Source organism: Bos javanicus, chromosome 4 (genome assembly GCF_032452875.1).
Source record: "Bos javanicus breed banteng chromosome 4, ARS-OSU_banteng_1.0, whole genome shotgun sequence".
Taxonomy (NCBI): Eukaryota; Metazoa; Chordata; class Mammalia; order Artiodactyla; family Bovidae; genus Bos; species Bos javanicus.
Window position 1 is genome coordinate 62,658,675 of NC_083871.1, and position 14,100 is coordinate 62,672,774.

Here is a 14,100-nt window from a genome sequence, read left to right on the forward strand (position 1 = left end):
GACAGCTGCTCCCGGAAGGCGGTTCGTGCCCTCGCCTGGCCGAGCCCCTTGCGGGTCCGAAGAAGGGCACGGGTCGCAGGGCGGCCCCAGGTCGGCCCCCGCCCGCGCCGGAAGTCCGCGCGTGCGCGTTGGCCGGCCGGGAGCGCGCGTCCGGCGCGGAGGGGCGGCGGGAGCGGGGCCGCGGCAGCTCACAGTGTCTCCGCCCCCGCCCCCCGGCGTTCCGCGGTCGCCGTGACAACCGGAGCGGCGGCAACGGCGGCAGGCGCTCGAGTCCGGCGCCGCCTCCCGGCTGCACCGCCAGCAGGCAGCCGCCGCCCGGCCTTGCAGCTCTCCCCGCCTCCCCGCTCGCGGGGAGGGACCGGCCCGCCCTCCGCCCGCCCGCCTGCCGGAGAGTGAGCGGCGCCGGGGCCGCCCCGCCAGCCCGGCGTTTCCCGGCCGCCGTCCGGGCGCGCGCAGCGAGCGGGCGCGACTATGCCAAGATGGTCCTGCAGGCGCGGAACAAGCATCGGGAGGCGGCCCCTAAGCCGCCCCAGCCGCCCCGCGCCTCGCAGTCACCGCTGAGGGGGTCGCCAGATGTCGGCGCCGGGGAGCCCGGGCCCGAGCGCGCGCCCCCGTCCCCTAGGCGCAAGGGCGCCGCGGGCAGAAAGGGGCCCAGAGCCGAGTCCGCCGCGCCACCCGCCGGGGGCGGCCTCGGGGGGCGCTTGGCGGCCGGGCTGCGCGGGGCGCTGGGCCTGCGGCGCTCGGGGCGCGGCCGAACCTGGACCACGCTCCTGCTAGGTGAGCAGCCCAGCGCGCGGGCGCCGCCGGGACGCGGAACTTTGAGGCGCGGGCCCCCTCTACCCTTTCTCTCCGCTCTCCTCTCGCTTCCGCGCCGCCGAGCTCCGCCGGTCGGTCTCCGCCAGTTTGCAGCCCTCTTCGACTTTTCCTGGGACGTCCTTACCTCTTCTTTCACTCCCTCTCCCTCAGGCTCAGCCTTCCTCACTCCTTTTCTACTTGCTCTCTGTCTCTGCTTTAAAAAAAAATGGCCCCGAGATCAACAGCTGCCCGGCCTGGCTGCGAACTGGCAGGTCTGCGCTAACCAGACTCAGGCGCTGTTGATTGGCGCGGACCGGCCGCCTTCCCGTTATCTCGGCCCCTGTCCGGGAGGATGGTTTGCTTTGGGTTGGAAGCGATTCTGCTGAGCTCAAAGCAAAAGCTCGTCCGCTGTTCTAGAAAGTTGCTAAACTTATCATTAAATGTTAGCGTGCCTTTTTCGTCTTGACTGCAAACACCGCCGATGGCACTTTGTGATTCCCCTCCGCAAGTACTTTTCAGATCGCGTTGTGTTTGGGGCGCCCAAGCTGGGACCCTGCTGACCTAGCAATGATTGGTATGGAGGGCTCTCCTCCTCATCCACTACGTTGACCGAACGGATAATGTTGTAATGATGTGCTGAAAAAAATAAAGTTGAAACATTCGCGTGTTGTGGAACGACTTCAGGTTTCCTTTGTTTCCTGATTGACATTCTGATAAGGCAAGTTATAGCAGTTTGAATGATAGGCCTGATTTTTCTAAGTCAGCTAGTAAAAAGATGTAACACTGCCTTTACTATATAATGTCATTAATGGACTTTGGCTACTGAATTATTTAATTCTTTGTCCTTTCTAATTCCCTTAGTGATATCAAAGAATTTGGAGTTCAGTATAGATCAGGGAATAAAATATAGCATATCAGCCTCCCCTGAGATCACAGGCACCACCAGAAGCCACTCAATTATAAAAAGCCACAGTCATCACACACACATTTTAATGGATGCAAATAGGTTGATATTACTATAGGGGTACTTTTTTTTTCTATGATAGATTCAAGCTTAGAAAAATTCAGTATTTTCAGTATATTTCTCTCTTTTTTCAGTAGTGAGCGTGAAAAATCTTGTCAATGTGCAGGTTAGATAAATTCACCTTGGGGAGGCAGCATGGTACAGTGGATGAGACAGAGGCTCCTGATCCGGTTCAAGGTGTTTAAGTTTGGTTTAAGTTTGAAGTTATTTCCTTTGTGAGTGTTGCCTTCTCTATGACACAGGATTATCACCTGCCCTACTTACTCCAGGGCATGTCCTGAGGAGCAGAACCCAAAGGAGCTGGGGTACAGCATGGCTAGACAGTTTGTATCTAAGCATTGAACAATTTCAGTTGCTATTATAAAAGCACATGCATAATACTGATTTGATATCTGGTGACAGGATGAAGGGGGCTTCCCTGGTGGCTCAGTGGTAAAGAATCTGCCTGCAATGCAGGAGCCCCTGGAGACTCGGGATTCAATTGCTGGATCTGGAAGATCCCCTGGAGGAGGAAATGGCAACCCACTCCAGTATTCTTGCCTGGAGAATCCCATGGACAAAGGAGCCGGTGGGCCACAGTTCATAGGGTCCCAAAGAGTAGGGCAGGACTGAAGCGACTTAGCATGCACCCAGGACAGGATGAAATTGCGCCCCCCCTCGTCCCCCACTATCTGCTGTAAACATTAACCACTTTGTAGCAAAATATGGAATGGTATCACTCCTTCAGGGAGGTTATGGTAACAAACCATAGAATATCTGTTGCCATTTTTGTCCATATTTTCTTTGGTCCTAATTGCATTTCTTTTGAATCTTATATTGGATGGCTTATATTTGGATCTAGTCATGCCCAGACCTAAGTACAGTTTTGTATTACTATCGCAGTGTGGCACTTTGGGTATTAGAAGGAGGTACAGTGAAGGTCCCACAGTTTTGGATGTACTTTGGGCATTGCGGCCATCAGATGGATGGAGGTTGGATGACCAGATCAAGGTCTAGAGACTTTCTGTCCTTGATAGCTGTTTACGTGGGGCCATAAGGCAGCTTGAAAGATGGTTCTGGAGAATAGTCAGACCTGGGATGTTTAGTTCTTTCTCTGGATCTGTACTTTCAGATCCATGAAAAGGAGCAGGGTTTGGACATTTTTGAAAGCTGCCTCATTTCACTCTTCTTTCCCCTCCACAAATCAGTGAGAGTTGAGCTGACATGGTGTGGTTTTTTACTACAGTATTTTGCTATGACAAAAATTGCTTCATTTATGTTTTGGAAGAAATTTTAACCATTTGGTTCTCCCTGATAGAAGCACATCTTTTAAAGAGAGACTAACTTGGGGTTCCTAGTCTCTCATCTCCTCCACATGTGCAGAGCAGTGGTGGGAAACTCACTTCTTGTCAAAGTGGCCCTTTCCACTGTTTAGCAGTATAAGCTCTGTTTAAAAAAAAAAAAATCCGTTTTATTAAACATGTCTTTCTTTTAGGTACTGTTTACTATTTAATGGTAACAGTCATAAGGTTTTTGAAATGTTTATTTTTAGAAGTTTCAACTCAGCAGCTCCCTTTATCATCCAGGGGAGGCAATGGTGTAGTAGAAAAAACGGAGTGTTTCTCCAACTTTTTTGACCACAACCTTCAGTAAGCAACATAATTTCCATTAAACCTGCTCACACTTGTGAAAATCCAACCCTGTACATTTATGCGTCTGTCTGTCAAGCTATTTGTGTATGTCAATGTCCTGGCAGGAAACGGATTTAATAAGTGGCCTGTTTTCAGAAGTATGAGCAGGTTTAAGAAACCCACAAAGGACACTGAAGCACCAGGGATTGTCACCAGTGGGAAGATGCTACCTCTTCTGGACTTGAAGTGGAAAGGGAGCTCCCTCCAGAGCTGAACCCAGGGAAAGCTGTGCAGTGGGGGCAAGATCACCCAAGAGGAGGGATCCCAGACACTCCTGCCCACCCTCTGATCTCCCACTGGTGCCTCTCACTGGCTGACCTTTGGCAGGAGGCCCAGCTGAATCATTGTGTAAAGTCAGCCTCCTGGGGCTGGGAACAAGACAGAGAGGGAGGAGAATGAATCTGAAAAGGGAAATGGAGACTAAGGATCAGTATGTACACAATATTTAAAGTTAAAAGGTCATGTACTGTACTCAGCCTGTAATATACGGTACACTCTGATTTTCTGTTCTGACCTTTTTCAAAAATGCTGTTTGTAAACAGCCTTAGAAGAACTATTTGCTGATTCTGTACCTGTTTCAAACTTGTTGGTGCCTGAGCTAAGCATACAGCTTCTCTGAGTCTCAGTCTGTACACATATTAAAATGGGAGGCCTGAACTAGACTAGTTCTCAATCTTGGCTGTACACTAGTGTCACCTGGAAACTTAAAAAAAACCCTGACAGCTAAGCCACGGTTCAGACAAATCGGAATCGGGTGGGATGACGTGGAAGGAGGCATCAGTAGCTTTAAAATCTGATGTTCAGCTTCCCTTAAGGAACAGTCTGTCCCTCATCACAGGCTTCCCTGGACAGAAAAGCCTGGTGGACTATGGTCCATGGGGTCACAAAGAGTTGGGCATGACTGAGCATCTGGGTATCTATGTCCTTCATCACAGAACTGACATTCCTACTTGGCAGCAGTCCCCTGGAACTAGTGTAACTGCCCCTCCCCTCTTTTAAATGTGGACACAGACAACAAAGTTTGCCAAGGTTTCTTTTAATTTCTGTTGTTTTCCCAACATGGACTGTGGGCTGCCATTTATCATCTGATACGTCTGTTGTATTAACTGGAGATTCATGGAGATGGTGAAGACTAGGGATGTGGTGAGGGGACAGATTTAAGGGAGAAGGTCAAGAATTCATTCTATCTTGGACATGTTACCTTTGAGACATTGTGAGAAGTCTAAGTACAAATGTCAAGTAGGCGAGGGACATAAAAGGGCTGAGAGGGAACGTAAAATAGGGAGTCTTCAGCAAATGCTGCTACTGCTGCTAAGTCGCTTCAGTCATGTCCAACTCTGTGCGACCCCATGGACTGCAGCCCACCAGGCTCCCCCGTCCCTGGCATTCTCCAGGCAAGGACACTGGAGTAGGTTGCCATTGCCTTCTCCAATGCATGAAAGTGAAAAGTGAAAGTGAAGTCACTCAGTCGTGTCCAACTCTTAGTGACCCCATGGACTGCAGCCTACCAGGCTCCTCCGTCCATGGGGTTTTCCAGGCAAGAGTATTGGAGTGGGGTGCCATTGCCTTCTCTCTTCAGCAAATGGGTAATACTAAATTCTTGGAAATTGGTGATACCATTTCTGCATATGTGTGGTTCACTGTGTACCAGGCATAGTTCTAGCTACTTTAGATTAACTGACTTATCTCAAACTCATTTAACTACTAACTCAGTCTTTACCATGACACTGATTGTCATACCCATTTTACCAAATGGGGGATGTGAGGCACACAGATGTTAAATAACTTGCCCAAGGTCACCCCTGCTGCTGCTAAGTTGCTTCAGTTGTGTCTGACTCTTAGCGACCCCATGGACTGCAGCCTACCAGGCTCCTCCGCCCATGGGATTCTCCAGGCAAGAATACTGGAGTGGGGTGCCATTGCCTTCTCCAGGTCACCCCTAGAACGTGGAAAGGTCAAGACTTGAATCCAAGCAGTATGGCTCCAGAGTTCATGCTCTTAAACACTACTTATAAACATTATAGTTAATCCCATAAAAAGCAGTCCTCTTTCATAGGAAAGATCACTTCTCCATGGATGATCTTTCATTATTCAAGAATCATTAAGCAGGAACAAGTTTAAAAACCAGAAGAATTAATTGTTAGAGTACATAAATCTACAACTATTGTAAGTTTTATTTTTGGTTTAATACTAATTTTTATTTTCTTAGCATTATTACTATCTCCCCCCACCCCCCCTCGTAAGTGCATTTAAGAGCTCATATATCTTCATGTTGGCCTGGCATATTTCCTTATATTTGATTTCCTTTCCAAAGTAACAAATTTATCAAGTGTGTTTTTTAGTACTTTGACTACATGTAATTGATTCTTGGATGGTATTTTGTAATTTTAATCATAGCAGCAAATGTTAACCTACTAGCATAATCACCAAAATCAGTCACAGAAATTCTGAGTGATTCATTGTGGTGACCAAGGGTTTATCTTCTAGTTTACAGTAGCACCAACTATATCTTAAAATGAAGTTTATAAACCATTTGGCCAGTAACTTATGAAAACTTGCCATCTTGACAGATTTTTAATTTGAGAATATTGTTTTAATTGAGAAGAATGAGGATTTATTCTTATTTTCACACCAGCTCCAATTTGCCTAATAAGCTATTGCTCTACGTTGTGTTTTCCCGTTACTTCCTGCAGTAACCACTGCTTTTTGTTGTGCAGCCTTTCAGTGCTGCAAATGTCACAGATCAGACTCTTTTCCCCATGTTTTCATACTGATCATAAAGTACTTACATAACTAGCAGAGTGCCACTGTTTTCTAGTATGTTTAAAAGTTTTTTGTTTTTTTTAAAATAAGACTTTTGCCAAAATTTTACTTTCATATTGGATTCAAAGGATTCATTAACAAAAGAAACCACTCGTTCCTCACAAATAAACAGTTTCAGTTTTTTTATAGAAGATTATTTGACTTAATTTAAATGTATAATCATTAAAAGAAAAATAGAAACAATAGAAAGAAGTAACAGCGTATACCTCACCAAATTGGGCCAACCTACAACCCAGGCTTGAACAGTGCTGGCAAGTCCCAAATGACAGCAATCTGGAGTCCCAGTTGGGAAAAGGTCCCAGGCAGTGTCCACTCCACCAGTGAGACTTCAAATTGCAGCTTTGGGAGCTCTTGCTTATAATCTCAGGCTGCAAACTGATTTCATGCAAAAATGCAGCTCTGATTTAACTTTTACCATGCTGTTTTACCTTGTGAGTCATAGGATTTCGTTAGACAGTGAGGGGTTGGCCAGACCTCCAGGGGCTCAAGAGTTCTAAGACCTACTCCCTTTCTTATCTAAAGTGCTTCCTGACTCACTGTGCTTGCAGGCAGGCATGGAATCTGGGCAGTGTCCAGGGAGGTCAGAAGAAGGTCTGAGGCCTGGTCTCCTTCTGAAGCCTGAGCTTTTTAATGTCCTTCCTCCATTTTAATGTCCCTAACAAAAGACCTGATTTCTCACTCTTCTCATCTTTGATCTCCTTGGAAGTTTCATGAAAATCTAAAAAGTTAACTCCTGGAATTTTATATACGAGGAAACTTAAGTGAGACAGGTGAATGGCCTGACATCTCTTGTGAATTCACTGAGTGAAGTCAGAGATTAAAGTTAAGGTATGTTGGCTTCTTGGGGCTTCCTGGGTGGCTCAGTGATAAAGAATCTGCCTGCCAAGCAGGAGACTCAGGTTCAATCCCTGGGTCAGGAAGATCCCCTGGACAAGGAAATGGCAATCCATTCCCGTATTCTTGCCTGGGAAATCCCACAGAGTCATCTTGTGGGCTACAGTCCATGAGGTCACAAAGAGTCAGATGTGACTTAGCAGCTAAACAACAGTTATCTTGACTTGTTTGATACATCTGTCAAATTGTAGGTTTCAGATCTATAATCTAAGGCAACTGTCAAAGATACTGTAATGGGAACATATTTAGTAGTTCCAAGACCTAATCATATGTTCTAAGACCTAATCACTTTTTTAGCAAGAGTTCTACTTTGGTGGCTTATGCTCATTTAGGGAATTGCTCTGTTTGTTAAATCCTTATGGTCAACCTGTCAGCCTCTGTTTTGTCTTTGCATAACTATTTTTTTTTTTTGGAAACTACTAAATTTTGAATTGTTTTTGATTGGTTGGTTGGGATTGTCATTAAAGAAAGCAGAGCGAAATATTAAAAATCAGTGTCATAGTTTTCTTAATCGTTTAAGAGATAAGCAAAACGTGCTACCCAAGAGCAGTTTGAAATTTGGAGAGAATACATAGCCTTGAGAATCCATAGCTGTAACCTTAAAACTTAAGTGGCTTATTGATTAATGAACTTGTTAAAATCTCTTGCTTCATATGATGGGCCTGGGGGTGTACTGTGTATATATGGATCTTTTTTTTTTTTCTCTAGGGAAGAGATGCAGCTTCTACATTTTTTTCCTGTTAGATTTACTAAAGCTTTACAGTTTCACTCTGATTGCTGAGAAGCATTTAGTGAGCCTAGCATATTATTTCAGGTGTATATTTTATCCTGCTACTTGTTCTTTAAAAACGGAAATGCATTTTTTTTCAGTCAAGAGAAAATTACTTTATTAAAATTGCTAATGTAAGTTACTGTTAGATTTCTGAAATATTTTTGTCCATGTTATATGAAGATATGATTTTAAAAGGAAGCTAGAATTTATTGCTTTAAAAACACATGTATTGGGTAGTTGTATTAAGATTGTCTACTTTAATATGTGTATATACATAAATATTTTTAATATTTGGCTTCTTCCCTGGTGGCTCTGACAGTAAAGAATCTGCCTGCAATGCAGGAGACCCAGGTTCAATCACTGGGTTGGGAAGATCCCCCAGAGAAGGGAATGGTTACCCACTCCAGTATACTTGCCTGGAGAATTCCATGGACAGAGGAGCCTGGTGGGCTATAGTCCATGGGGTCACAAAGAGTCAAACACAACTGAGCGACCAACACACTTTAATATATGTGTATACATAAAGATTGCCAGGAGAAATAGCAATAACCTCAGATATGCAGATGACACCACCCTTATGGCAGGAACTAAAAAGCCTCTTGATGAAAGTTAAGAGGAGAGTGAAAAAATTGGCTTAAAGCTCAACATTCAGAAAACGAAGATCATGGCATCTGGTCCCATCACTTCATGGCAAATACATGGGGAAACAGTGGAAACAGTGTCAGACTTTATTTTTTTGGGCTCCAAAATCACGGCAGATGGTGACTGCAGCCATGAAATTGAAAGACGCTTACTCTTTGGAAGAAAAATTATGACCAACCTAGATAGCATATTGAAAAGCAGAGACATTACTTTGCCAACAAAGGTCCATCTAGTCAAGGCTATGGTTTTTCCAGTGGTCATATATGGATGTGAGAGTTGGACTGTGAAGAAAGCTGAGCGCCGAAGAATTGATGCTTTTGAACTGTGGTGTTACAGAAGACTCTTGAGAGTCCCCTGGACTGCAAGGAGATCCAACCAGTCCATTCTAAAGAAGATCAGTCCTGGGTGTTCTTTGGAAGGAATGATGCTAAAGCTGAAACTCCAATACTTTGGCCACCTCATGCGAAGAGTTGACTCATTGGAAGACTCTGATGCTGGGAGGGATTGGGGGCAGGAGGAGAAGGGGACGACAGAGGATGAGATGGCTGGATGGCATCTTTGGACGTGGGTCTGGGTGAACTCCGGGAGTTGGTGATGGACAGGGAGGCCTGGCGTGCTGCGATTCATGGGGTCGCAAAGAGTCGGACACGATTGAGCGACTGAACTGAATTGACTGAACTGATACATAAATATTTTTAAAGTGTGAAAATTTACATTGTATAATTCTCTGTTTAGAAGTCTAATTTTTATACTCTTTTGGAGGGAGTGGTATTTACTTTCCATGTTGTTTTCATTCACTTCAAAGTAAACCTTTGTCCTTGATTTTTAAATTATTTCTCAGGAGTTTTCTCCTTTATGCCAGTACATCCTTTTGGTTAAATGTGCTTATTAGCATTTTTATTCTGCTTGAGCTTCCAATGAGAAGAAAACCAGAGTCATGAAACTCAGGCTTTCCTGGAAGCCTTGGTTTATCCTAGTCATGTGACCTTGGGCCTCATGGGAAAATAAGAGCCATTTTTTGCCTCAAAAGGAAGTCTGGGTCTTTTTGCTTAATCTTTGAAAGTGCTCAGTGAACTACAACTGATAAATAGGTTTATTCATGATAATTGAAATTTCTTAATTTTTCCCTAACTGTTGTAAGATACTATTTTGCTCAGTGTCAGATATATGGAGGAGATTCAAATTAACTATGGTCAACCTTACAAGTATAATTACGTAGACCACTGTGAATTCTTGATCTTATCTAGGAGCTATATGGTTTTCTTCCAGTCATGACTGAATTTTAAAGTAATCCTGCTTCTCACTTTGGGAGTCAGTGTCTTATTAATCAACTGAGTATGTTTTTTGCCTACTGAAACAAGAAAACAAATTAAAAGGGTCAAACCTGCCAAGGCTTTTTTTAGTTTGGGGAGCAGAAATATCCAAAAGGAAAACAGAAAATAATCATGGAGGCCCTTTGGAGAATCTGAAGTCCTTATTAGTGTTAGTAGTTGTAGCTATTGTTGTTATTCAGTCGCTAAGTTGTGTCCGATTCTTTGCGACCCCATACACTCTAGCCCACCAGGCTCCTCTGTCTGTGGGACTTCCCAGGCAAGAATATTGGAGTGGGTTGGCATTTCCTTGTTCAGTGGATTTTCCCAACCTAGGATTGAACCTGTGTCTCCTGCATTGGAAGGCAGGTTCTTTACCACTGTGCCACCAGGGACGTCCCCAGTTGTAGCTATGTGGAGTTATTAAATGCTAGGAGTAGAGATAACCAAGTAAAAACCCTCATTTCACATTTGATGAAAATTAAACTGAGGCTAAATAAGTCATATGAAATCCAAGGAATATTTCTTCTTAAGAATGTAAAGAAGAATTTGATTCTTAATTTTAATTCTTTCCCTTTCTTAATTATAATTCTCAGCTGTCAGGATTTTGACAATTTTTTCCTTCAGAATACCTTTTGAATTTGTTTCCCTTTTCATAACAAAAACTGTTAAAAATGTAGCTTTCTAAGCCCCAAGTGAGATCTATTGCATCAGGATGTCTGAGAGTGGGGGCTCAGGGATGCAGTCTTAACATGCCCCACCGCCATCAGTGTTTTCATCCGCGGCTGCACGTTAGAATCATCCCCAGTACCAGGTCTAGCAGTGTCCAAGCTCCGCGATGATTCCAGTGTGCTGTCAGTGTTGAGATATTGCCCTTAGAAGTGTTTATAAATCAGCTCAGGGGTCTGGGGATCTGGAATGGGACCTGAGAGTCTGAATTTCTGATAAGCTCCCAGGTGACCTAATTATTGCTAGAAAACATGTGGAATACAAAGCAGCCAATTCTTACATTTTGTGAACATGTATGAATATTTTGCTCCAGCCGTTTCTGTACCAGTGATCATTAACCTTGACTGTAGATTAGAATCATTCAAGTATTAAAATAAGAAAACCTGGAGTTTCAGATTTAGGCACCCTGGATTAATACTCAGACATCTCTAGTTTTATTTAGCAACACTGATGATTCTAATGCAATCCCAGGGTTTAGATCACTTTTGCTCTATGTTGCTGCTTTATGATGTTCTTTCTAAATCTTGCTCTGTTTCTTTACTGACTGAAAGTGCTTCTGAACCTTTTTTTGTACATCGTGGCGCACAGTAAAAAATGATAATGTTTGTGTGGTGTGAGTGTGAGAGTAAATGGTCTCTTCAAAATGCAGAGATTTCTGGCCCAGGGGGCACTCTGCTGGCTCCGGTTCTTGGTACCACTGGTTGAGGAGCTATGACAATACCCGCGCCCCCACCCCCTCATCCCCGGCGCCACTGGTGTTCATAGAGCTCTGAGAGCCAGACACGCTGTATATATAGTGAGTGAGCCTTCAGTTGACACCTCATTATTGTCAGTATCATGTGTATTCCGTATCGTCAATATTAGTGATGGGAATTCTTTTGCTATGTTGGATCAGAGTCCACATCCAGCTTTATTGTAGCTGTCTTTTGGCTACTCAACATAAATCCTCACCTAAGTTGTAATCATGTCCTGAAATCCAACCTCTCCCCCTCACTTCTGCCCACCCAATCCCACTTTAATAAACCCTGCCGTGAGTGGCCATTATTGATCTGCCTTCTCAGATTTCTTACGGTTCATAGACTTTGTGCTATTTACTTGGGTGCGGGTGTTCTCTCATTATTTTATGTACCTAAATCTTATCTCTCAAAGATTTTATCTTTAAAGGTACAGATGTTGGCTTATATTTCAGTCTCAAGTACTCCAGCATAGGGAACTGTGATAAAAGTAATTTTGGTGGAAAGTTTTTACTTTCGCTTTAGGTTTGAAGGATTCATGAACGAAAGAGTGCCTTACAAACACATAAACAATTTCAACCTTCTATAGATTATTTGACTTAATTTAAATATACAGTCATTAAAAGAAAAAAATTAGAAACAATGGAGAGAAGTAATAGCATTGTTGTTCAGTCGCTGTTGTGCCTGATTCTTTGAGTCCCCATGAAACGCAGCACACCAGACTTCCCTGTCCTTCATTATCATATATGTGAAACATACATGTGTAACAGCAATACATCACCAACATCCAGACTTGAACAGCGCTGGCGAGTCCTGAATGAGAGCAATCTGGAGTCCCAATTGGCCCAAGGTCCCAGGCAGTGGCCAGACCGTGGGTGAGACTTCAAATTGCAGCTTTGAGGGATCCCGCTTATAATTCCAACACACAAACTGATACCATCATTAGTTTGCATACAAAAAAGCAGCTCTGGTTTACTGTCTTTTACAATGCTGTTTGTTTCATCTTGTGAGTCATAAGACATCTTAGACCCTGGTAGCAGGGAAGAGGGGGTTGGCCAGACACTTAGGGGCTCAAGAAAATTCTAAGACCTACTCCCTTTCTTACCTAAAGTGCTTCCAGACTTGCTGTGCTTGCAGGCAGGCATGGATTCTGGGCAGTGTCCAGCAGGTTAGAAGCAGATCAGAGGCCTGCTCTCCTGCTTCTGAAGCCTGAATAAGACTTCCTCCATTTTAACTTCCCTAACAAGGTATAATGAATTTTCCTGGTGTCTCAGCGGTAAGGAATCTGCCTGCCAATGCAGGTGACACAGGTTCAATCCCTGGGTCGAAAAGATCTTCTGGAGGAGAAGATGGCAGCCCACTCCAGTATTCTTGCCTGGGAAATCCCATGGACAGAGGAGCCTGGTGGGCAATCTGTGGGGTCACAAAGAGTCAGACACAACTTAGTGACTGAACAACAGCAATACAACAAGCAAGGTTTAATACCTATTGGCAGAACAGGCTTCTCAAAATACCACTTTTGAATTCCTTTAACTTTGAAGGATGAATTAAGAGTTTTCAGGCATACTGCATAATTAAAGTGAAAGTTGCTCAGTCATGTCGGACTCTGCAACCCCATGGACAGTAGTCCATGGAATTCTTCAGGCCAGAATACTGGAGTGGGTAGCCTTTCCCTTCTCCAGGGGATCTTCCCAAATCAGGAATCGAACCAGGGTCTCTTGCATTGCTGGCGGATTCTTTACCAACTGAGCTATCAGGGAAGCTATCAGGAAGCATCATTAAAATACTAGGTGTTTCAGAGGATCGTTGCCCTATGCAGCCTATGTGAAGGGTGTGTGGTGGGATTAACCAGAAAAAGGCCAGAATGTGGGCTCCATGGTATGAGCCACGGAAAAGCCAGTGGGACTTCAGACATGGGGAGGAGATGCTTAAATCTTTATGTTTAGAAATCAACTTCCTTCTCTAGGAAAGACTGTTGGTGTGAAACAGGTAGACTACTTCCTAGTGACTTCAGCTTCTGAAAAGAAACTTTTAAACTCTGAATGGTCCCTTGAAAACAACTGTTATAACTAATTAGAAAGAGGTTGAATATGGAACTTGTCAAGATTGGTTTGAAAATCTTGTCCAGTGGATTTAAGAAGAGTTCTTAACTTCTTTTTATGTCATTTTGTCACTTGGGCATTAGGGAGGCCAAAACTGCAGAGTGCTTTAAGTACGGATTAACCTCAATTTAGGAATAAGTTGTATTTTTAAATTTTGCAAGTCATTTTGGACTTAGAATGTATTTCTCCATATAAATATTGTTACACGATGAAGTCATCAAGTGCATGAAGATTGAAAGGGAGGCAGCTCTGTCACTGGAGAGAAACTGAGGCTCGGGAGGGAGGCTGCGTTCAGGTTCTTGCTTGGAGAGAATACCCTTTCAGAGGCCCAGTTTTTCATCTGTAAAATGAGAATAAATACAGGATTGTTGTGAGACTCAAGAGAGCTTGTGAAGGTATCTGAGAATTAAGGCAAGTCCTAGTTATGAAGCCCACGTGTAAGGGATTCAGTGTAGGGTAGGCGGGCAACCGTAGTTGTGGCTGGAGTTCTGTGGCCGGCAGGTTGTCACAGAGGGGTGAAGGGAGCCACAGCACCCTGGCTCACAGCTTCACAGTTCCTGCTCTCTGCCTTGAGAAGGAGGAAGAGAGAAAGGACGGTGGGTGTC

At 44.2% G+C, this 14,100-nt stretch overlaps 1 protein-coding gene across 3 annotated transcripts in view; it reads left to right on the forward strand.

The window, feature by feature from the left end:
- Positions 1-384: 384 nt before the first annotated feature.
- The window catches only part of DPY19L1 (dpy-19 like C-mannosyltransferase 1), a 94,030-nt gene continuing 80,314 nt past the window's right edge, over positions 385-14,100 (forward strand). For all 3 annotated transcript variants that reach the window (XM_061414159.1, XM_061414160.1, XM_061414161.1), the window contains exon 1: positions 385-777. In XM_061414159.1, coding sequence (XP_061270143.1) covers positions 480-777 — 298 coding nt within the window. In that variant the 5' untranslated portion in view covers positions 385-479. The remainder of the gene's footprint in view (positions 778-14,100) is intronic.